The 25,319-nt window shown below is 49.2% G+C and overlaps 1 protein-coding gene across 7 annotated transcripts in view; it reads right to left on the bottom strand.

Moving 5' to 3' along the window:
- Window positions 1–5,070: 5,070 nt before the first annotated feature.
- Window positions 5,071–25,319, bottom strand: part of AMBRA1 (autophagy and beclin 1 regulator 1) — a 137,221-nt gene continuing 116,972 nt past the window's right edge. For 6 of the 7 annotated variants that reach the window (XM_080395711.1, XM_080395708.1, XM_080395705.1 and 3 more), the window contains 3 exons: window positions 16,872–16,964; window positions 15,060–15,253; window positions 5,071–6,635 (listed from right to left, as the gene is read on the bottom strand). In XM_080395711.1, coding sequence (XP_080251837.1) covers window positions 6,145–6,635; window positions 15,060–15,253; window positions 16,872–16,964 — 778 coding nt within the window. In that variant the 3' untranslated portion in view covers window positions 5,071–6,144. The remainder of the gene's footprint in view (window positions 6,636–15,059; window positions 15,254–16,871; window positions 16,965–25,319) is intronic. The other variant, XM_080395710.1, reaches the window with a different exon arrangement.

Genomic DNA, 25,319 nt, shown 5'->3' on the forward strand with positions numbered 1-25,319 from the left:
GGGTGCCCGCGTGGGGGCTCTCGCCGTGCCCCCCCCAGCAGCAGCCCTGTGCTGCTGGGGCTCCCCCATGCGCCTGGGGGCTGGTGCCCAAGGGCAAGGCTGCTCTCCTGGGCTGCAGAAAGGCTGGTGCTCTGCTTGAAGGGCAGGGAAGGCAGTTACTGGTCATTTACTCTGGCTTCCCCCACAGGCCTAGGAACATCCACATTATCCCCGAGAGAGATTCCCAGTAACTGTAGGACAAGAGGAGACAGCCTCAAGTTGCACCAGGAGGGGTTTAGATTGGATATCAGGGAAAAAAAATAATCATGGAAAGGGTGGTGCTGGGAAAGGGAAAGGGAAGCCGTGCTGGCTTAGCAGTTGGACTTTATGACCTTAAAGGTCTTTTCCAACCTCAGTGATTTCATGATCAGGAGCTGTTGGCTGAACCCCTCCTGCTCCCTTTACCCTCTTCTCATTTCCCTGATTTACTCAGAACAGAGCATGCACAGAGCCCCGCCATAACGTGTCCTGGTCTCCTGTTTTCTCCCAGCTGTTCGAGGCTCCCCTCTCCCCCAGGAGCTGCAACGAGCGGTGCAGACATGAGGACAGCGCTTGCCGTGTGTGCCAAGCAATGTTCCAGGTGACCTGGGGCGCTGCTGGCCTGTCATTCCCATAGCACAGAGGAGGGGTCTGGGGAAAGCTGTACCCACGGCACCCATGTGGGTGGGAATATTGGCCTGGAAATACAGCTGAGCCTAAGAAACAGAAAGGATCGAGCCTAAATTACCATGAGATCTCGTTTTTTTGCACAGCATCTGCTATTTACCCCAGCCTCTGTAAAGCTGGAGTTAGGAGCTTGGAGGGTAGAAGTGAGGACCAAGGAGCCTTGGGTGTTTCCTGCACTTGGGAAGAGCAGGGATTCCAGAGTCCAACTGGAGCAGGGCTGGACACAAGGACAGCAGGAGAAGCCTCAGCGGCTGCCAAACCCCAGGTACCAGCCCGCAGCTCACTGCCCTGCCACGCAGAGCTGAAGCGAAGGCTCGCTGGGGTGGCAGAGCCCACTGCATCTTCCCACACCAGCACTGGTCCAGCTTCAGCAACAGGAGACCTCAGTACCTGGCTGCCTCTTCCAGCGGTGGCATTTGCTCCCTGCTGGGCTCGCATCTCCCACCGCTCACACCCTGCCCATCCCACTGCGTGATCTGAGCTCTGGCCGTGCAGTGTTTGGGCTTCCCAGTGCCCCCCCCCCCCCAAATGGCACCACCGAGCTGGAGGAGCCTGGTCTGAACTGGCAGGCAAGACCCCGGCATGGAGATGCTCGGAGGCCAAGCAGGAGCGCTTTGATTTTTGGATGGGGAGGTAGCGGGGAAGCCTCACGGTGCTCTCTCCGTGACGCCAGCTCCTGGCTGGGAGGGAGCTGATGCCCAGGGCTGGCGTCCTGGGAAGGACAGCTTGATCCCTGCCAGCTTCTACTGGTGCTACGCGCCAGCAACAACTGCTTGAAAGGCAAAACAAACAGGAGCCGAGGGAGCTAACCGAGAACAGATGAGAGGCGCTTCTGTTCGAGACGCCGTGGGGAAACAAATCCCCGTGCTCGCCGGCGTGCGCTCATCGGGCTGTAACCAGCCTCTCGCCCATTACCACGGCAGGAGCCACACAGCGGCAGCAAGGCAAGGAGGAGAGAAGCCTCTGCTCCCGGCGGCGAGGAGAAAGGGGCACCGACATTAATTGGCTGGCAGAGGGTGGCAGCTGGAAATGAAAGGCTGCCAGCCCCCACCTCCCCCGGCCCCCTCGCGTGCCAAGGGCCCCCTCCACGCCGAGGCAGCAGCAGCGTGACATTTACGCGCTGCACACCGAAATCCCAATTAGAGGTGGATGGCTCACATGCTGCACGCTTTAATTAATTCGCCTTTTCCTGCTGGAGAATAGCTTGTCTGACAGATTGGGATCGAGCGGAGAGGGCAGCTGCTCCCCAGCCAGCGGCCTGAGCGGCGGGCAGAGGGGCTGGCCACGGGGCTTGGCATCGGCAGCGCAGAGAGGGACTCCCTGCGCGCATCCAGCTGTGCCCTGCTCCCTGCCCTCTCCTTCCCGCCCAGCACAGCTCCTGGCCACCACATAGAGCAGAGGTCCCAGCACCACCCAGAGACAGGGACACCCCACAGACACCCCGCAGCGTGGGGACGGCACGGGACTTCCAGGTGGAGTCAAACAGAGGTGCTGGAGATGGAACGACAGGCCAGCGAAGGAGAAAGGGCAGCAAACACAGGGCTTGGAGGGACAAGTGGGTCTCGCTCCTTTGCTGTACCACCTGCCAGGGCTTCGGCAACCCTCCGTGGGACCCCAGGTCTCCCCTCCAGCCAGGCAGTGCTCACCGGCTGGCAGTGCCCATGGAGGTTAGCGCTGTGAAGGTTTCATACAGAAGCCAGCAGAGCAGTTCCAACCATTACCTCCTCCTACTGCCCCAGGCTTCTGGCACCTTCTCTCTTCCTAGCTAACCTAAATAATCTTGTTATCTTCACCTGTTCCCCTCCTCTTCTAGCTCATTAGGGCTTTCAGAGAACGCTGGCTCCTACGGAACCTGACCAACCCACCACTAACCTCTTTCCATGCCAAGAGCCGCCTGTTACTTTTGACTGCAGTTCCCACCTCAAACAGCTTCCATTCCAGGAGGACTCTACCCCTCACCTTTGAGGTGACCAAGTTTCTTTAACAGCCTTTTGTGAGGGACTTTATCAAAAGCCTTTTGAAAGCTAAATAAAATTCTCTGCACCGTATTCCTCCTTTCCCCAGGATTTTGTTAGCACATTTAAAGGCTCCTGACAGGCTAAGGCTGAGAAAAGCTTTTGGTTTTTAAGATTATTTCCTGCTCCTACGCAGCAAAGCTCTCATTTTGCCTCCTAAATTGGTCCAGCAAGCATGCACAGCTCTGGCTTGGTTTCCTCGGGCAGCTCTCGTTGTTTCCACGTTGCTCCTGGCAGGGTGCTTGCCTCAGCGCTGCGTTGCCACACCGCAGCAAGCGGGTGAGCTGCGAGGTTTGGGGAAGGAGCCTGGTGCCGCTGCTGCGCTTGTCCTGGACGTGGGCAATCCCGCCGCCTGCAGTCCTGCACGGGGGCGGGGGGGGGCTCCAGGCCTCAGGGCATCATACGGATGTTGCAAGCTCATCAGGTGTGTTGCTTGGGTACAGGTCAGCTCAGCCCTGCCCAACCCAACCAAGGAAGATGCCTCGTCCACGACAGGGTAGTCCAAGGCAGAGAGTTTTTTTCCACCAAGCGGCATGGAAAGCACAAGAAAGAAAATTGTATTGGCGGCAGGGAAGTGAGCCATGGCGTAAGTGTGCTCAATTTTCCATCCTGTCCCTCCTCTTCCCACCCCATCCCTCCCTCAGGTCTCAGGCAGGGACAGAAACTTGAGCTTGGCAGATTCTAGGTCTGAAACTCTAAACCCAAACTGTTCCTACAGGCGAGCCCACCACCACCGAGAGCACCCGCTTAGCTATGTGGCCACAGCGGGTCACCCACAAAGCACGTCCAAGGCGGCACCTGAAGATCAAGCCCACCCACAGCCCACCTGCAGACCCTTCCTGCCCGAAGGCTGTACCAGCACAGGTACCAGGCTGCAGCTGGTACCAGCCACCAGCCCAGAGCTACAGAGCAGGTTAGGAGAAACATCAAAGCTGCCGGCTCTGAGCAGGTACCCATCCTTACCTCATCTGGAGGAGCCTCCCTTACAAGCATCAAATGAAAAGCTGCTTCAGAGATGTCCTGAGTCGGCGTCAAAGGCAGCAGCTGCGGTTTGCTCTGGCCCCTGCTGGAGCTCGCCACAAGCTCGGCCCCGTTTCTGGGGGCGCAGGGCTGGAGCGAGGGGAAGCCCTTGGCACAGCAGGCTTGGGGGCTCTGCACCGCAGCGCAGCCGGCACGCAGAGCCACGTGCATGCCAGGCCTCTGAGATCCTGCCAACGCTAAAGTGCGGCATCCCAGAATACCCTTCCCCAGCCGCGATGGAAATTTTTCTGTAGGTGGCTTGGCTCTCGCTATGGAAATGGACATTTGTAAATGCTCTGCAACACATCTACCAAGAAAGGGCCCTCAAGACTCTTCCAGGAATTGTGCAGGGAGAGGGAAGATGAAATGCCAGGCTGAGCTGAAGCATTTTTTTTCCCAGGGTCTGTTTCAGTTTGTTTTCAAGCAGAGCAGTAAACAGCTCTGCCTAGACCTGCACCGCCCTGTCTGCCCCAGCCTTCAGCTGAGGCATCGCAGCTCCCGAGCGCCAGCACATCCTCAGGCCACCCCACACTGAGGCAACACAGGGATGCATGAAACCTTCCTCACCACACAAGGGAATCCCATTTTTCAGGCTGCTCTTGTGTCAGATCAGGGATGTGGTTGGCTCAGGGCAGGTTTTAGAGCCTCATTAACACTCTGCAATGAGGCCTGGCAGCAGCTGATTTGATTTAAGGTTCATTTCCAGGCTGTGATTTAAAAGATTTGCCTAATGTTCTCTAACAGACTCTTCTGACTGGGAGCTTGAGTGCTGCCTAATGACAGCCTTATTTATCGTAATGTTTTTGCAGCACAGAATCTGGAGGAGCCAGGCGGGAGTGCACCAGCTGCCGGCAGGTGCTCACACAGCAGGGGAAGCATCCCTCACCGCAGAGCGGTAACGCTGGGGACGCGTCCCTTTATCCAGAACAGCCAGATGCTGCACCCCTTTTTTGCTCGGAGAGGCCAGCAAGACAGACCATCCTCCACTTGCCCAAGACGGACAGCGCTGCATCTCTACCTACCTTTTTAAGTGGGACTGGAGAAACGCTCCTCTTTCTCCCTACTGCAGTGCTTGAATGATGGGAAAAGCCAAAGCACCTGCTCATCTCCAGGCTGGTTAAAAGGTGATTTGCAGTCCAGACTCCCAAACGCTCCTCCCTATTTCCCAGTTCTGGGCTTTCAACTCAAAGGCTGAACCTGCTTTCCTTCTGGGAAGGGGGTGGTCACCATCTGACATTTTTAAGCTACCTTGAGCTTCTGAGCTGGCTGTACCTGTCCCAGGGCCGAACGCAGAGACAACCGTCACACAAATGAAGACAGTAGGTCAAGCAAGGGTTTGTCATATTTTAATGACATTGATCTTTGGTGTTTCCCTCGTTAGCACTCACGCTCTCCCCGTCCTTCCTCCACAAGCCTGCTAGGGATGGAGAGTTACAAACGAAAAGGAAAATCACATTTGAGACTAAAAACAAAATATCAGAACCTTGATTTCTCCACTAGAAACTACATGTACAAGGTCAAGATTTCACATGCAACACCTTACATCACAGACCCATACCTCACACCCTGGCCTGGAGCTGCAAGACACTTCCTGCCCCCTGCCAAGGAGGTGCAGCTCAGTCCTGGCACCATGAAACCACTGGGATGGCTCATTCACGTTAATATTGGCACAGCTTAGAACGTCCCTGCGTGAACTGCATCCTGACTAGAGTGCAGGAGCCCCTGTCCCTCTACCCATCTATACAGCAGCTCTGCTCAGGTTCCTGCCAAGTACTAAACTATCTATCTAAAAAGGAAGGATCTCCACCTGTGAGCAGATCCCAAGCCACACAGGTTTTGGCAAAGGCCAGTTCTTCCCAGAAAAGACCACAGCACAGCAGGATGGGTCTTGGAACACCACACACTGAGAGGGGAGCAGGACCGTGGCCTGGAAGACCCCTCCACTCCAGCAAGGGAGCTGGAGCATCACGCCCAGGTTTGCTCAGTAGGATTGCCTGTCTCCAGAAGGATGCAGCAGGCCCCCTTCCCTTTCTCCACTCTACTGATTAGCCCCTGGGCATAAAAGGGCAGGAAAGAGAAAAGGAAAGAAGCTTTACAAAGGATGACAATGACCGAATTGCAGGGGATCCCATGGGGCTTCAAAATCTAGGTGATGTGCAGCCAGTACGGTTCGTATTCCTGTTAACTCTTCAGCAGTGGGAACGCTGGAAGTCAAATACGCTTTCTTCCCCGTGGCCTCCTTTGCAGTTTTTATCCCTTCCCGCCCACCCAGGATGGAGAAGCCCTCTGAATCACCAGCACCCTGTCCGAGCTACACGTCCCTACTCTTCCAGCTCCTGGCCAGCTGTGAGGTACAGGTCTCTGCTGAGCAGTACAAGGGTAGCACCAACACACAACTCAATCTCTACCTGTTCTGCGACTCCCCACTGGTGCTGTCATTACTATAGAAGTTGGTACTGTCAGGAAGATGGTTATTATTAGTTAGGTCACTGTATTCCATTGGTCCCTCAGTGTCCATGGAGGACTGGGCCTGCTCTGGCAGGTCCAGGTCACCATCGCTTTGTCCTTCACTCCTGCTAGGGGCTGTCCGCGGGCTCAGGCTGTGCTCTGACAGCTGCATAGACTCTGAAAGGATCCGTCCCTCCAGCTCAGCTGCCAGCTGCTGTGAGGTGGACTGCTGTGCTGACGTGCCCTCAGCTCCGGTGGACTCTGCACCAGTCTGAGAGCTGCGGTGGATCCGGTGGCTCACGATGATGTTGTTGCCAAAGCCACCCATGGACGCCATGGTGGTGCTCTGCTCCCGCTGGACCACAGCGGTCATGCCACCTTCTGCCATCAGCCTTTGGATCCTACTCAGGGCATCCTCCCCACTGGCCCCGTATTCTGGACCTTCACCTGCAAGAGAAAGCAGAAGCAACTCTGGTGCACGAGGCAAACGACAACACAAAGGGAAAGCTCGCTGTGTAGATGCAGCAGCACAGGTTCTGGGACAGAAGATGGGTTTTGTTCCAGAGGGGGCCTAACATTTTATTTCCGTAACTTTCGGTGAAATGCCAAACAAAGGCACTGAACTCCGTCAGGAAAACCTTGGCCACCCCCCACAGGTATCCCCCCCAAACTGGCACGTCCAAGCCTTGCAGAAGCAGCTCTTATCTGGCCATTCAGGTGGGGAAAATGAGGGCAGCCAGGGAGTTTCCTCACAGCTGCAGCGACCACCCAGCCAGTGCCACAGGGGCAGGAAGAAAAACCTCAGCTTGCACTGCAACAAATCAAACATTTCACCATGGCGTTAAAGAGTCCTGAGGCCTTTCCTATTTCACCTGTTTGAGAACGCCCCAGGCAGACGACATGATGGCAGTCTCCCTAGTATCAGGGAGGACACAGGCAGGTGGCCCAGAGCAGACAGCAGCTACAGAACATGGTCTGCGTGTGCTTCCACATCACCTATGCTCAAGGAAGGATCAAGTGTGTAGGCTCCTGTTCCCCTTGACTGGTATCTTTTGAGGAGAGCAAAAAGCATCTTTTAAGATCCAGCATCTTTGTCTACTCTCTGAGCCTTCCCTTCATAGTCAGGCTGTACTGAGCTCTGAGGGAACTGTCATCAGATGCCTTGGTTGCTGAAGATTACTTTTGAAGAACAAAATCTCGCAGAAAAATAGTCCACGTAGGAGATTAAATCCCCATGGCAGGCAAGTCCAGCCCAGTTCTGTTTCCCAGCATCCTCCTTCTGCTACAAACCCTACCCAGACTGTCTGGGGAAAACAATCTGTAATCATAAACTGCAAGAATCATTCCACAGTGGGATCCTGATGATTCTTATTAAAGAGATAAATCTCACTCCCAGCTCCACGAAGCTATCACAATGCTGATTAGAGGAGAGGAGAAAGCCATGAGCTCTCCTGGCACCAAGGAAATGAACACAAATGTCAACAAGGCTAGATGTAGGCAGGAGTTAAAACACAATAAAAAACAAAATGCCACACTGACTAGGAAGAGAAAAACGCCTGGGGCTGTGGGGTAGAGCTCATGTATCCAACTTGAGAGCTGGGGTATCCAGCAGTCTACACCATGCCATCGTAGAGGTTATTTTTTAAAAAAGTGAGATAGTTAAAGCTGTTAACACATTGTGCAGTCAAGTCAGTGACAGCTTATTCCCTTTCCTCATCAGCTCAGTGGTACTTGCATCAAACACCACCAGCTTCCTCCACCACAGGGTACGGCTAATTTAATCTTCAAGCCAGTCTGCTGACATACTGCCCTGCTGTCGAAATACTATGGACATTAAGGGCAAATTTAATTCTCTCAAGTAGAATAAGTCCCTTTCTGCTAGGAATGTAGTAAGCCTGTTACATCCACTATCCATACAGCAATTACATAGCTCCTTGGTTAGAGCATCAGTGAGACCATGGAGACAACAGTAATCACATGAGAATCTGGAGCAAAGCCTAGAGGAGCGAGCAAGAATAGCCCCTGGGCAGAGCCTGACCCACAACTCTAGCAGAGAAATCCTGCTCAGGATGCAGCTGACGCATGAACTAGGTCATGCCAGGAACCTGGCTGACCAGCACAAAGGCTGAGAGCAGAGGCAGCTAAGAGACTGGAAGCTGCCGTGTGAAACACACGTATGCAGGGGGATACTGAAGCATTAATCACGAGCAGAAGCAAGTGGAAGGTTTGACAAGCACAGTTTTGGGGCACAGTTCTGGGGGCACAGTCATAAGCACTTTGTTACCAACCATGTGGCCGGGCCAGAGAGGAAGCTTGAGAAAGCCAAGATGTGCAACCTGGCTTAGAGACACGCCAGCCAGCCCTTCCTACACAAGGCTGGAGACAGCAGGTACTCAGCTCTTGACAGATCACTTACTATGAACTAGCCCGATACAGGAGCACTGGAACAGCAGATCAGCAAGGATCCCCCACCAACGCACCTCAGCGTTACAAACGTGCTTCACCAGGAGTCCACGGAGGCAGCACACACCGCGGCACCCACTGCTCTTCCCTGCCCCTTAATTACCACGTGCCACGGCTGAATTTCCACTTGAGGCAGCTGCTCGCTCAGAAAACAGGCGAGAGCTGGTGCCACAGCAGAAATCAGCAAGTCACGAGCCTTCAGATGACGAGCACAGAGGTAACGCAGTGTTGGCAACCCCAGAAAGCCAGCCCGTCCAGCGCCAGGTGAGCCTCGCCGCGCCAGCGGCCAGCAAGCGCATCTGCTTCGGGGGCTGATGCCCCCTTTTCCCTCTCAGGCTCCGACAGTGACTTTGGCTGGCTGGTTCAGAGCAAAGCCCCCTGTGCCACTGCCCTGAGCTGAGCTACAGCACAGACTCACGTACAGCCCATTTCTCCTGCCTGGTGACTCCCACACATGTTCTTTCACCAGGCTGCCGGTGCAGACTACATCAGTGCTCGGCGCAGGCGAAGCAAGCTAAGTGCTGCTTGGGGGAGGCTCCGAGCCCGCACACAGGCACTCACCCAAACCCGCAGCGACGCTGCAAACCCCACACCTCAGGCTGCTACAAGTTTCAACTTGCTGCAGTGGCCAAGCGCCATTCCCTGCAGCACCGGCCGAACAAACCCAGGGTGGAGAGAAACCCACGGCTCGTGACGCTTTTTTCAGGCTCCAAAGGGTTCAGGCACACCCAGAGCGTGAGCCCGAGCTGGCGCGGGGGCAGGCCAAGTCAGCACCCCTAACTCACCATATGGAGAGGGCAATTCCTCTTCTCATTTTATACTCAAAACTACATTCTGATCTCCCAGGCTCTGTCAAGTCCTTTATCTTAAGTTCTCGTTCTTCTAAAAGCCTACCTTCTAGGGTCAGAAAAACAGAAAAACCTCACAGAGCACTACAGGCATAATCTAGAAAACTGAGCGAACCAGCTCCAGCGCGTGAAGTGCCCACGTAAGCCTAACACCTGCCAACTCACCCTCCACCTCAGCTGTCCTTTTATCAGAATCCACCACAGAGCAAGACGCAAGTCAACATCTTTTTCTGGACAGGGACACAAGTTCTGTGCCTGACAGGGCAGGAATGCCCCCACCCACAACACAAGTACTAGTGCTGTGCCTACAGTTTCTACAAACCTTTCCTACTTTAACAGAAGTGACCTTTCCAGACGCCCAAAACCCCATCTATCCCAAACACAGACACAAAACATTACTCTTGAGAGTAATTATCCCAAAGGCCAGGGGATCTCTATCAATCTAGCTGACTGGCTCCAACATTTAACAAAATACTCCCCAGCTAATGCATCTCGTTTGAAGCCCTCTGCCAGGCTATGGCAGCAAGACAAGAGTCTGACACAGACAACTACAAAAGGTGAAACATCTGGCAAACTTTCAGTGGAGCTGGGCACGAGGCAGGAGAGTTTCCACTCTTAAACAAAGCGGTCTCTGCAGTCCTTACGGGGAGCACAACTTGTTTATCTCTGGGCATGGACGGCAGGCACCTGATAAACTGCAAAGCCCACAGAAGCAAGAGGAGATCAGGCTCCTCTGTGGCTGCACTGACATCGCTCTTCAATTTTTTTCCTATTTTCAGCTTTCCCCTTACTAAAACCAGCAGTAGTTAGTAGCCACGCTTGCAAACAAAGCATCAAAATTAGAACTAAGAGTAAGCACTGCAGAGATATCGAAGTCTTCAGAGAACATGGAATAATAGCTCTGAGGTGTGAGCTGACCCACTAATTCAGATGCTCAAAGATAAAAATATCAGCATTTTTAAATGAATTCACTCCTTGCATAAGAACAGGAAAGGGAGGGTCACGGCGCAGCATAACCAGCTATGAATAATCACATCTCCCTTAGTGCCAGAAGAAATACTACCAGTTACTTTTCTCCCCAGCCAAGCTCAGAAGCACGTTCACAGTTCCTTTCTTCGGTAGCTAATGCAAACAACTCCACTAAACTCAGAAAAGGCACAACTGCTTTGACTTGTAACACATTTCATAGCACTATCTCGGTGATTTGTATGAGAGAAACTTGTTTTTGTAATGACAGTTTAAAAGTAGCCCCCATAATTTAATCCCAAGAGAGCCAGGTACTTGGAGCAGCTCACACTGTAAAGGCTTACAAAGTACATGCTTCTAGAGCCTAATTCTGGTTTTTAGGTAGTGCTTTTCAGAGGGCTTTAAAGAGAAACTGAAATGTGCAGTTCTACAGGACATATGACGCACATTCTACAGATGGATGGGCAGAAGAAAGGCTAAGGGATCTACCCACGTTTCTACTCGGAGAATGAGAAGCAGATCGGGAAGCTGATCCCTGGCATCCTGGTTCCCACTGCCACGCTAATCGCACCAAAGTCACATCACATCTGACGACAGCACTGCAAGAACATGTTCAGCTAACGTAAAACATGTTTCTTTTTAGCATTCGTAAGGCTTGGTTGGGGACAAGGTATTCCTGCCTGTGCAGCCCCCAACACATGTTCCTAATGCCTCAGATTAAATAAATGACATCACGTGCAGGCACACTGACTCTGCTTACACATGCTCCTTAGGCATCCTCAGGATGCTTTGCTCACACCAGGGAAGTTTCACTTGCGTGTGCTCTCCTTTCACTGCTAACAGTTGGAGCAGACTGAATCCCACAAACTCAAGCCTTCGTTTTACCACCTTTTTCCTTCTCAAAAGCATCTGCTACAACCTCTGAAAGCAGCTGCACGTGAAGGCAATTTGTACCGGCTCGTAAGAAACGCTTGGACCAAATAGGTTAAAAACTGTGTATGGTGTGACAGCGGTCAACACGTTGCTCCCCCAAAGACGGGCAAAGCAGCAGCCCCCTGGCAGCACAGCACGTCTTCCAACAGCTGCAATTTCAGGAGTTCCTAACACGTGCCTACTTGCACACTGAACACTGAGCTAGCGATCTGAATTTTAAGCCCCCAAAGACAATGCAGGTGAGAGGAACCGAGATGACAATTGCCTTGCAGTTATTTCCATCAAGTTGGTTTTGAGTGTGGGTTATTTTTTTTTCTTTTTGATCAACTGGATTACCTGAAAGATGTATTGATATACTGCCAGTAGCCAGGGGACAGCGCAGGTGCACAATCAAACAAGTCTCCTGCAGCACCTTTTGCGCAGCTGCAGTCCCTGACACTTACTGCCACTTGCACCCTACTCCACAGATCCAGCAGCAGCCACAGCCTGGCCCAGTCTGGACTGGGAATTACAGTTTCTAAAGGTTAGAACTTTGGGCCATTAAACTCATTAGGAATTTTTGTTGGTTTTTAAGTGAGATTTCATTTGCCAGTAAAATGCAGATCCCTCCCCCATCACGCCTGCCCATTTGGAAGGGAAAGTACAGTATAACTCCCAACAGATTGTTTCTAATTAAGAGTGCCTCAAAGTCACAACTCCATCGCTGTTTCCACTGTGTGTGTCAGCTTAAAAGGAAGCAGGAGACAGCTGAAACACTGTTTAAGGCATTTCTTGGTACCTCTCCTCTCAACAATAACTTCCTTTGGTTTATGTGTGGCTTGGGAGCAGAGTTCACAAGGCAGTTAACTGCTGCAAAACAAAAAAATACAGACATTAGAGGGATTCACTTCTAATAAAGTCATCATATACTCATTCCTCCAAAGGAGGTAGAAAGATAATCAGAACAGCAAAGTCCCCGCAGAGCTTTGCATGAGAAAAGGAAACTATTTATACCCGCACAGAGCTTAATTAGATTTCTGATGTAATTCTGCATACTTTTTTTTTTCTTTTTCTTCAGTAAGCACATATCTGCAAGAAATGCCCTGAGCCAGAATTCCCCACAACAGTGGGGCTGGCAGGACATAGGACAGAAACCCAGTCCTAGGGGTAGCACTAGCCTTTCTTTTTCTTTGTCTTTGTTTTTTATTAAACATTCAAGGTTTTTTTGGTTTGTGAGGTGTTTTTTTTTTTTGTTTGGTTTGTCATCCCCCCCCCCCAGGTGATAACTAAAACACTCTCCTTTACATTACTCAGATTCACATCTGATTTATCCATTCTGCTGCTGATAATACTGCTAAGCCTTTACGTAGCGATTTACATCTTCAAAGCTCCACATAAAACACTAATTAATCTTCACAGCCCCTGGTGTACTGTACTATGGGAGGATTTATTCCCATTTGGTAGGTGATTAATAATTTGCCCTAGGTCACACCTCAAGTTAGCGGTAGCACATTTTTTCCTTTTTTTCATCCCCCCCCCCCTCCTTCCTGTCCCTGACATCTAGATCCTGCTATTAGGAAACACCGTTTCCCTTTCAACAGGCACAGAGTTATGGTAGGTACAGTGGGCAAATTATCCATTAGAAATACTGCATCTAACCTAGCCTGCCTGAACACACTGGACAAACATCCTGAGTTTATGATGCTGGAGAAACAGTAACCTTAATGCCACAAGCAGCACAATGGAGCTGAAGTGCAATGCAAAGCATGAGGATTCCTGGATGAGCCAGACCACTGATGCCCCAAGTCCCTGGCAAGCTACCTGAGGTGTCACTGGTAACAGCAGCTGAAAATTTGTTTTTCTGCTTCATGGTAGGTCCCTGTACTATTCCTCTGTCATGGATTACAGTTGGTCTTTTGGATCCTACACGCTCCTGGTAGTTAATGTCTTGATAGCTCCCTGTTTTGAGCTGCATTTGAGCCTTTGCAAAGGGATTTCCATCGAGGACGCAACTGGCACAAGAACTGATCAACTACAGGTTAAGACCGCTTGGCTCATCACCAGTGCATCTGTCCATCCTGGAGTAACTCCTTTGGTCTTAAGATCCTTGTACAGGAGACAGGAGTGTGACAGCCCATTTTGCAGGTAAGGCCACTTGCAAGGGGACATGTGCCAAGTCAGCATCTGAGCCAGAAATCACACCAGATGTGGAACCCACCAATCTTCTTCCAAGCAAGAAAGGGAGACAAAGTGAAGTCTCTGCCCTAAGCTTTTTAACTACACTCCTTTTCTTCCAAATGCTACATGTTTTGCTTCTTTGTAGAGATACCCTGCCCAAGGCACTGGTGAAGGGCAACCCTTCCTCATCTCATTAATGGTCTAGTTAAAAACCATGATCTAGATCTGAAAATTGAAAGGTTAATTAAAGAGCACGAGATAATGAAACCTTCAGATGATTGCGGAACAGCAGCAGAGAGAAGCAGCACTGGAGAACTCGGGCAGTTTGACGGAGCACGCAGCAGCAGCCATCACGGCCTCGATGCGGGAAGGTCCCACCCTGTACCCTGTTCTCAGCCTGCACGCACGTTCAGTGGAAGAACCAGTTCCCACAAGTCCAGCATTTGTCCAGACATCCTAGCTGCAGCCTTATTCACATGCCCTCAACTGTACTAACCTTCCAGAGGGGTTAATCTCAGCTCTGCTGAGATAAGCAGATGGGAAACCCCACACGTCAGGAATTTGCCACTTAACTTGGAACAGAAGAGCCGAGATCAGAGAAACACAAAGCCTTATCACATGTGCTGGATGCTGCACAGCAGAAACTGTGGAGGAGCCACATGCCCAAAAAGCATCTTTCAGAGTGACAGAGCACAAGCAAGCATACAGGCACGTCATGGGCTGCTTCCCAAAGCCAAGTGGGCTCACCACGAAGCAACAACTTCAAAACTGCCTCCTTGACTTTCTCTGTCTTTCCTATGGATATACTGCCCAACTCCTTCCTAGCCAAGCTTTCAGAGTTGATTCAACCAGTACAGGGACAAGAAACCTGGACAAAATCACCGCACTTTCAAAAGATCACTGACTTTATCATCGCATAAGAATTACATATCAGCTGCTTCCAGCTCCTACATCTTGGTAAGTTTTCCTGGACTGGAAAACACCAGAGACATTTTTTAATAGCTGAGCTGGACACCCACCACAGCCGTCATCAATCAGACTAAACAGAATACTCATACCTGCTTTTTCAGAAGTGATTTACAGTATTTCATTTTGTATCCAGATGCTGAGCTTGTGAAGCCTGCCACAGGTTGTAGATGCAGAGGCTGAAGGATCAAGCTAAACTAACACAGAGGTAGAAAGGATAATTCTTAACAGTTTGCAGCCTTACTGGTGTTTAGAGCTCAGGAAATACGTGAGGAGTGATGCTGGTACAGCTGATTCTACAAAGACAACAATGATCTGGAGAAGAGTTCATTTAGCCCTCTGAAAGTATGTGAAACAGACAACTTCTCTATTCCTGCGGACAGATTCACTCTCCTGATCTTGGCAAATCAGGCTAGAGAAATGTTTCCCGAAGAGGTAACAGGAGTGTCCAAATGCACTGACAGGACGTGGAACCTATGCGGAACCTCCTCATTCACCAGGTAAGCTCCGTCAGACAGATCACTGCTTGAGCTCCTACCTTCCCCAGTCCCTGCAGAGGCGGATTCCTGCTCCTGTACCTCCCTCTCTGTCTGAGTCTCGGCATTCTGCAGCTGAGGCGCCAAGGTCTGTGTACCCTGCGAAGTCACAGAGGTGGGGGGGTTTCGGGGTTGCAGGCCTATGGCATTCATCAGGCCCATGTCCCTGTCTGTCCTCCATGTGGCTCTGCTGGTTCTGAAAAGAGAGAAAAACAAGTAAGAGCAGGAGCATTGGAGACTATGTGCTCCAGCAAGACTGAAGCACCCAGCTGGGCCTCTTCCTGCCTCCACTCCCACCAGGCACCTGCTAGCCACTATGCAGACGGGGCTGGAGGGAATTACGACCTGCACTTATACACACACACAGAGATACCCCTCTCCAGCCTCAGCTGGCTGGTCTCTGGAGTTCGAAGCTAAGGGAGTCCACTCACCCTTCCACAGAAGCAGCATGTCTGCCAGGCACGGACAGGTATCCCTGCAGCATCACGAAGCCTGCAGAACTCCTCTGTCTCAGGGTCACTGAGTTGAGTAGGCAACACGACACGCAGCGCAGGACCACACACACACACAACCTCCCTCTGCACATCGGCAGGGCGGTTTTAACTCCCGAGGACACCGCCTGTACCCCCCTTCCCTCCTCTGGACCTCCTAGTTTGTCAGCATCACACATGAACGCACTCCAGCAGGCATTTCTGCCCATTCCAGTCGGACAAGAGAAACTCTCTGTTCTCAAAAGCAAATAACAGGAACCACCCCAAGGCTCATTAGCTTCTCAGAATCAAATAGTTGACGTGTATGACGTTACAAGAGCTGACTCTTGACAAAGCTTGAATGTGCTTTCCAAAACTGACCTCTGGCTGTAAGTGCTGGGAAAGGTAAAGAGATTCTAGGAAAGACTGCCTCACTCACAACCTTTTTTCATAAGGTTTTGAAACCTCCCGTACTTCTCTTGCTCTCTCTTTGAGCTAGTTCATTCTTGAGCAGTATTTCTGCCTTCAAGCTGCTCCTAAGCCCATCATGCAAGACCGATATGTGCAGTCAAAAACCACGAGTAGTGGCAATATCCACTCACATGGCAGAATAAAGAATACTGCTTATTTTTCACCCTCCAGCAGACCAAGGCTGGAAGACAGCACAGACACTGCCCTGTACACTACTGTGTAACTTCCTTGGGATCCTGGAGCTCACAACTCATAAACAAGACTGTCACCCTCTTGCTGAGAGCAGCTGGCTTAGAGAGAAGTACTCATCGCTGGGGCAAGAAGCAAGGGACTGCAGCACCACCCTTGTGTTTAGAGTAACTGATGTGTGCATCACTGGACAGACTGGGTGAAGCAGCCAACAGGGCTGTCAAGGGATTTAGCTTTAGTTTTAGAGTTTATTGCGGAGAAACAACTGTCCCATGACCAGAAACTAAAGGGATGAAAAATCAGTCACCAGGTCTGCCCAATGGATTTGCACTCATCCCTGTGAAACTCCCCGTTCCTCAGTTATCCTCCAAAGCCCATTTACTTAGCACGGTGGTTTTGATGCATCAAGCCCCACCTGCTCCTCCCAACAGCTTGCTCATGGACGTTACTGAAGCCATGGATGACACAAGTACTTCAATATCATTGGCAGCACTTTTGGGCACTGAATGTCACTTGCTGGAAGCAGGCCAGGTGACCCAGCTAGGCAGTGTCAAAGGGGGATAAAAATTGCATATTCAAAGCTGCCAGTGCTCAGGGAACAAAGGAGAAGATGAAGTGGTGCTGTCAGGTGTAAGGAAAGTAGCAGAAAGGGTCAGGTCTCTAACCCATACCCAGGAGACTCACCCAGGACGCTCAGTGCTCCTGCTGCTGGAATGCACAGCGAAGACATTCTCATTCAGCTGGTCCCAGTGGTACTCAACTCCAGAGTTTAAGGCCCTTGAAACACCAAAGAAGGAAAAATATTAGCATGACAGGACAGCATTCCAGCCAACATATATCATGTCCCCTCAGCACAAGGGACTGTTGATTCCTGTCCCACAGAAACTGCAGATCGAGCTCAATTCACATTTTCATTAAAAGGGCTCACCACCATCAACCACCTTGCAAACACAGAGCACTGTATTAACCAGACTGCCCTGGAATATTCCATTCATTTCAATTCAGTATTAGCACTGAGACACAGCAACAGGAGCAGAGGGATTTTCAGGAAATGAAGACATACAACTGTGCGTATAAAATCAGGTTACCCTAACTCCAAGTGACTAAACAAAGAATTGGAATGGGAAGGCCAATTCTATGATGCCTATCAGCATTTCCTGCACTAGGTAATGCTAAGTAAAACCTTGCTCTTATTCGATATATAATTTCTTCACAAATGGTTCTCATTCTGCCTATAAATAAATCTCTGTGCAGCCCTCTCACTGACAGTCACTGCAGAGCAAGGGCAGATGCAGAGGATATTTTAACAAATTTCCACAAAAGAGTTCGTACTGGATCAACTGTGTGTGTGTCTGAAAAGTTCAAAACTTGATTGTTACAGCTAATGCTACTAAGTTTAACAGAACAGCCAAAGCTCTGGCAACCTTTCACAGCGCATTTCCCCAAAACATACAGGGCTGGCTAGTCACTTCACAGAAACAGGTGAGGTTAACAAGGCACAGCTAATCATCACACCACTGCTGAAGACTACGAGCGATCACAGAATTTAAACCGCCATAATCGTAACGCTCTAAGTGCGCCTATTTCTTTCTAAGGCCCAACAGCTCTTAGACTGGAAGAGGGTAAGAGCAAATCCAGCTTACTCTGTGCCACACAAGCGTCAGAGGACAGGCACGCGCTGTGCAGCCCCAGGTGGTATGGAGATCTCCCACCTACTGCTGTGTCCTGCCTCCCGAAGCACTACAGGCAGCATTACTGTGGAAAAGACATTCTGTACAGTGTTTTGCCACACCATGCTGACCCACCAGCTCCCTGTGAGCTGGCCTGGAGGTTTCAAAATGGTGCTGGGTACCACCAGATGGCTGCTGGACCGCAGAGACCCGACGGTGCCGGGTGGAGAGTTAACAGCACTGTGCAGCGGTCAGGAAACCACACCTGAAGAGCTGGACTTGCATCACACCACAGGTGGTCCCAGGGCATGAACTACGGGTAGTCCCATAATCTTAAACGAAGGATTCAGGGCAAGTAGTTGGTAGCTGGTTATGGCTTGGGCAGAAATATGGTGGTTTATGTCCATATAAAAGCTGTTGTCCCTGTGATGAGATGCCAGAACCCAGCTTAGAGGATGCTGCAGGTCAGACACGCTGCAAGAGGAGAGCCATGTGTGCTGGGGGCACGGGGCTAGGCTGCTGGGGTGACAGCACCCGAGGTCGGGACCAAGGGTGAGAGCTGCAGAAAACTAGGTCAACAAAACCATGCATGGAGCCTACAGGAAGCAATCAGTCATCGCTTTTTTTATTTTTTCTTTTGTGCTGAGCTAGGCCTGAGCTGCATTATACCCCATGAAAGCAGCTGCCAGGGAGATGCTGATTTACAAAGGCTTCAGAGTTTACTGACAGATGGTAACCTGTCACTAAAACCGTGCCAGGCCCTCTGGCTACTCCATCCCCTGCCTAATATACTGCGACTTAGCTGTCATACTTGCTGTCTGCGAAGTGGCACACTCCCTCGGCAAGTGAGACTTTCTGACCTGGTAGTCAAAATTTCCATTAAAAAAATAATCTAATTTGCTTGGTATCTGCAGCTATTACACAACAGAGCTAAACAGACCCATGCTCTTCTCCCTGTCCTTCCACCCGTCTTCAAGCTTTCCAAAGTACAGGCATGGTCCCCACCGCCACCTACACTGCTGGTAATTCCTCGCCAAGGTGCTCCCTGTGCCCTACTTGCCTTTGCCAGCTCCCAAGACAAGAAACCAGAAGACTGCAAAGCCTTCCCTAGGCCAAAATATGAGCTGGCAATGCTGTGTTTCCTCTCTGCCCCCAAATGCTGTGTTCGTGTACTACCCAGAAAGCTCCACTCCTGTGCACGCACGCACACACGCGCGTGCTTCTTTGAGTCTGACTCATCTCACTTCTACAAAAGCATTATGGCACCAAGCTGACACACAGTACGCCAGCTTACAATCTCCTGTCCCTGCCCTTACCTGTTCTGCAGAGGCTCACTTACTGTACAGTCCGGTTGTTGGACAGGAAAGTCTGTTCTAACTCCACACTGTCAATTTCCACCTTTCCCTGGATGGCGAAATCAATAGCCATTCCGTTTAATACATGACTTTGCACACTGGTTTTAAACGCTGCCATTTATCAACCAAGTTTCACTGCCAGAGTCCTATTAGCTACTCATTTACTGCCAGAGAACCGAGGACTTTGCCTTCCTTTCCCAAAAGGAGGACCTGTAGCAGCTGCTGCCACCGCTCCCATTGACGACCCCAGGAACACTGATGAATGGGCTTAAGCCAAGGTCACTAGACTTGGTCACGATGGGAGTTCAGCATCCTCAGCACCGCTCTGACTTGTTTGTTTAGCCCGGACTGAGCACACCTCCTTGCAGCACCACAAAACTGGCTCAGAATAGACAGCTGGCACTCCCTACTGCAGTAGCCCGCACCCTCAGTGCTACCTTTCAGCAGCCTCTTCCCTCAGCCAGCGAACCGACACCTTCTCCCAACTCCACCTCTTGCAAAAGACTTCAGGCGATAAAAGCCCTCGGCACAATCTTTGTTCTCTTTTGCATTCATCTGCATCTCTCTGACCTGGAACCCACATCTGCCTCTCTGCAGCCCTAAGATCAACATCCAGCTCACTCCCCATTAGTCTTCCAGCCTTTGGGATGATTGATTGAGGCTACAGAAGAGATGCTGCAGAGTGCATCGAGGTACAGTGAGGAAAGCAAATATCTGAAGTTAACAGACAGGACAGGTTGGGCACTACCTTTTATATGAAGATCATCACTTCCCTTCTTAATAAGCAAAGATTTCATCAAAGAAATGCTGCTATTGTATGGGGTAAGTGCCAGTTTTAAGATCATGCTTGCATTAGAAACTTGGTCACATAATCACACCTTAAACCAACTTAAGTACACAACAAGATGCGTGTAGCAACCACAATTACCTTGGTTTAAATCAGATTTTCAATAAAGCTTAAGATTAGCACTGGTTTAACCACACCTATTTAAAACAGTGCAATCTCCCTTTTCAGAAAGCCTAAAGGTTTTTTAACTCCCATTGCAAAATATTGCTTGAATTTGGTAAATTAGCAAGCCTTTCACAGTATGTTTCCCAGGAGATTTGCAAATCAAGGCCTGACTATTCATTTCACAGAAGCAGAGCTTACACTGGAGAACTGAATATTTTTCAGGTAATGTAAGCATTTAACTTTTGCTCCATCAAACTCTAGACATGGAAACGCTGGAAGCACTTTACATTTTCCAGTGCATAAGGTAGAAGCTCTTTGTAGCATGGAGCATGTTGCTACTTGGATGTGGATGCAGTAAGGAGGACATTTGCTGCCCAGGGCTTCAGGGTGAAAAATTGCAATTCTCCACACTGCATCAGTCATGGACAGTGAAGTCCACTTAGTCAAGTTTTTATTTTCTTCCTTTTTATGGCTGTCACTAAGCTCTCTAAGCCCTTCCTGTAAATTTCCATTAGGTTTGTTAAATGCAGAGCTGCTCACAGCCTGGCTTTCCCAGCAGGGATCTTTTCTGAGATAGACATTTCCTTCACGCCTGGGTCCAGCTCACATTATTAACGAGCCTGGAGAGGATGAAGGGCAGGCTTGCATGCTTTGCTGAAAGTCAAATAAGGATTCAGAGTGGAGCCTGTTAAGTACCAAGAGCCAACAACTTGGGCTACACAGCCTCTCCCTCTGCATGGAGGCATTATCTACACAGCTTACGTATGTCCCCTGGAAGAAACTAGGGCCGAGCTCTAGGAATTAATGACAAAATTATTCATACGGGACAAGAAAGGTGAAATATGATTTACTGCCTTGGCTTAACCAGTATTTGAAAAGTAAATGAACAAAGCACCGGTCAGCACAAACTGACAGACATCTGGGTAACCCTCCAGCTGGCATATCCAAACCTGGAAGTTGAAGAGGAGGAGGGACTAGGACAAAAGTTCCCCAACTCCACCATAACAATACAGCTCAGGAGCAAGATGGCAAGACAAAACATCACTGTAATTTGCAAGTAGGGTATGTGTGTCCAGGAAGGCATAAATAGCGCTTACTGTCTTTCCACTTCAACCATCCCCAACACTGAAGAATGTAGCAGCAATGGGAAAAAGCACTGCTCTCCTTCAAATGCTGCCACATGGAAAGGCCCAACAGCAGCACCCTTGTCCGCAAATTAAAGTTTTATTAAGACTTTGCTGCCTGCAATCCCATCTAAAAATATCAGCACAACCTCATTACTAGAATGAAGTTTGTGGCAAGCCCAACATGGAGAAGACTAGTTGCAAAGCTATGCCATACCGCACACAGCTAATCGGATTTTCATGCTGCCAAGGTTCGCTTCCTCCACAAAAGAAATTACACTTCAAAGCTGATTTCTCAAATATACTGTCCATTCAAGATCACCAAGAGCAGGCATACGAAACCAGGTTAGTTTACAAAGGATTTGAACTCCCCAAGATGTGCTTTCTTCCCTTTGTGTAAACTTGTCATTCTTAAACCAATCGAGCTACAGAGGGCAAGGTGATGCTGTGCTAAGGAACAGGAATCCATTGTCCTGGTTTGGGAAGGAAGCAGCAGCACACGGTATTTCACGCAATGCAATGCTCGGCCAGATTCCAGATGCATCCTTGCCAGCAGCTCATTATCTCTTCTGCCGTCGTGTGATGATCAGCACAGCAAACCCATCCCTGACGCCCGTGATTAGCTAGGCAACGGTATTGTTAGTACAAGGCAAAGTTTGGCACTCCCAGCAGCTGCCTGGATAGGAAAACAATCATTTCTAACAGCCTACTTCATAAATATTTAGCTTTCTGCGCAGTAGATGAGCCACATGCAAAGACAAATTCAAGTGAAAACTGGCTGCAGGGCAAACTGTATGGAACCAGCAAACAGGATTGCTGGAGTAGCTCTGCTGGGCAGTAATTCCCCTGACCAAGGAAGAGGTGGCAGCTTCACTGGCACCAGCCTGTTCCAGACCATCCCCTTGCAGTACAGCCTGTGTGTGACCAGCCAGGGGAAGAGCATGAGGCCAAATACAGGAAATCCTAACAAGGTAAGTCATTCAGGACACAAGATCTGCAGTTTGTGATTAACCACCACACAAACATTTCAGTGACGTATGAAATTATCCTATTTATCACATTCAGAGGAACAATGGAAAGATCACCCCTTCTCCATAACTAGCAGCAGGTGCATTTTTACTCCCTATACTGTTACACCCTGCTCATTTTCCAGAGCCCTGCAAGCTTCACCTGCCTGGAAAGCAGCAGCTCTGCAGAAACACACCCTGACACCTACCTGAACTGCCCCTGAATTGCCAAAGGTGCTGCAGAAGCAGGACAGTAAACAGCCACGTGCCTGCTTCAGGGAGGATGCCAGCTCTGCTCAGAATACTGTGCAGGATGACTGGCCCCGCCCATTTGACTGTGTAGTCCTGCCAGCTAGGTTAAATATCGGGATCTTTGAAGAGGCTCTATTCAAACTCACACCATTTACACGAGGTCAGCCTTACAAAGTTGGAGGCACCAGTAGCTACTAACACTCTTCTGTCTCAACAGTGTGAATATGCACAAGTTTGTTCTGCCCACCACTGGGCAACTAAAGCTGGATACAATCCCTGCTCTCGTGGCCAGTGGGTAAGACTTTGTTAGAGGTATGCCTTCCATCTGTCATCTTCCCTGGGCAAGGATGTGGTATTTCAGCTAAGGATGAGAGTCATCAGTCAGCTAAGCTGTTAGATACCTCAGAGAGAGCGGGGGAGAAAGCAAAGAGAGATTAACACAGTAGGAAGAACCCAAGCAGAACGGTTTCTTCTGATCCACAGGGCCACGACAGTAAAAACCCAAGTGACTGCCAGGAGTCAGCGTTTGTGACCTACCCAGAGTTTGTGTGCAGCAGATGAGCAGGCTCATAGAATGAGTTGAAACGGAGGGCACACCAACAAAAAACATAAGAGCAATTTGTCTTACATTCCCAGGGAGAAAGTCTTGAATTAAGAACTGGTCTTCCAACACATTCAATCGGAACACTAGATGGAAATCAAGCACTAAGACAACGACAGATCAGGAGAGTTTTGCACGAAAATCTGGATGTTCGATTATCTTGGGACCCAAGTACAAATACTGAGGCCGAGAGCACTGCCCTTACAGGACATGAAGCTACACAGCAAAACCTGTGTTGAGAATAAGGACAAGAGAAGTCCCTCACAGTCAGCCTTCATGCCACTATCAATTCTACCAAAATGCCACAACAGTTTTTTAAAGCAGTTTTTCCTGGAGCTTTTTTACACCACACAGTGTGACATAGGAAGTTGCAACTTGTGCCTGAAAGAATAAGAGGAACCTTCTTAATCCCTAACGTGACTCCTGCGCTACCTGTTGCATATATATATACTTTATATATATAAATATATAAGTATGATATAAAATGTTGTAACTAGACATCAGCTACTTCGACATTTAGAAGAGATGCATCCCAATTTGGAGGAGGGATACTGAGGCCATCATTAAACACAAAATAATTGAATTAGTGCACTACTGTAAGCAGATGGACAAAACACTCGTGGTCCAAGGAAGACCCAGAGTTAACATTTGCTCCTACAACACTCGTAAGATTTTTGTGTATCATACAACTGCATTACACAGTAGTTTTGGCACTATTAAAAAAAAAAAAAAAAGGGCCCGTGTTTATGTGAATAAGAACATCCCACCCAGGCCAAATAGCCTGGAAAAAAACAAGGCAGAAACAGACCAAATAAGAATTCCCTGAATTTTCACTGATGTTGTTCTCACTCAAAATCTTGCCAGTATTCCAGGGTATCCTTCACTTATCTGGCTCCAGTGACACCAAGTAGCACGCAGGGGTCCTCTGGAAGGTAAGTAACAGATTCCAGTATGCAGAGCTTTAAGTTCCTTAAAGAAGGACAATTTAGTTTGGTATCACCTTAAACCAAGCTCTAAACATGGATAACTTGCTTAAAGTCCTCTAAAAACCTAAAGCCTTGTTAATTGCTTAAAGTGATTACAGGCAGACTATACTCCAGATAAGCTTTGAACCCTCAGAATATCTTAAGCTGTTCATGATCTATCAGCTCTTCCAGTGGCTTAGACAATTTAGGATGTTAGGAGTCTTTGGGGGAGCGCAAACTGCTTAAGCCTTCTAAGGTCTTAAACATCTTAAACTGCTGTTAAGTCTTGAGAGCCAAAGTCACTCTTTAGTCATCTCGGAACTTCCATTAGCATTTCAGCAGAACCTCAACATTTATGTTGATCCAGAAGTGACTTTGAAGTAGGCTTGTTTTGTAGATCTTACGCCAACAAACTAAACCAGGAAAATGCATCTAGAATAGGAGAAATCAACTTCAAAATAAACGTTTAAAATTAGCAAGCATAGCAAATGTTTTTTTTTTTTTTTTTTTTTTAATAGAGCATTGCAATGTGCATACACAAAGCTGCCAAGCTCCAGAACCAAGATCTTGGCTTGTTCCAGTCTCAATGAGATCCACCTGGTAAGCCAAGTTTTATATTTTGAATCTTCAGCAGCTTTGAAATTAGCCAAATAAAAAGTGCTCTGTTTAACACACAGGGGAAACCTGCTCCAAAAAAAAAGGAAGGAAAAAAAAAAAATCAACAAAACCCCCAAATCCACAATTATTACTCCAATTACTCACAGTTTGTAGACATTGAGTTGAAACCCTTTACAGAACCAGATAGCTCAAGGATTTAAAAGAGGAAAAGAAAATGAAGAAAAAATTAGCTGTTTTATTTCCTAGCTGGATTCACTACAGTACCACTGGAAAACACAGGCATAAGGGACAACAAATAAAACTAGATCACACAAACTGGACCAAAGACTGGAAAATTAAGGATGATCTTATTGGAAAGCCAAGGGAATAAACAACTGAACGAGGAGGTCTAGTATAGACCTGCAGAGAAAAGAAACGTTATAAGAAAGCAGGATGGACTGGTGCTGCCAAAGGGGGACAAGACATTCTAAAAATAAACAGGAGGAAAATGGTACTAGAATGAAAAAAGGTCTATTCATCAGTGAGGCCAAGGACAAAAATCAAAGCGGACGTGATACTGAATTTTCACTCTGAAGTCTCCACTTACAA

Source organism: Falco punctatus (genome assembly GCF_963210335.1).
Source record: "Falco punctatus genome assembly, chromosome: 7".
NCBI lineage: Eukaryota > Metazoa > Chordata > Aves > Falconiformes > Falconidae > Falco > Falco punctatus.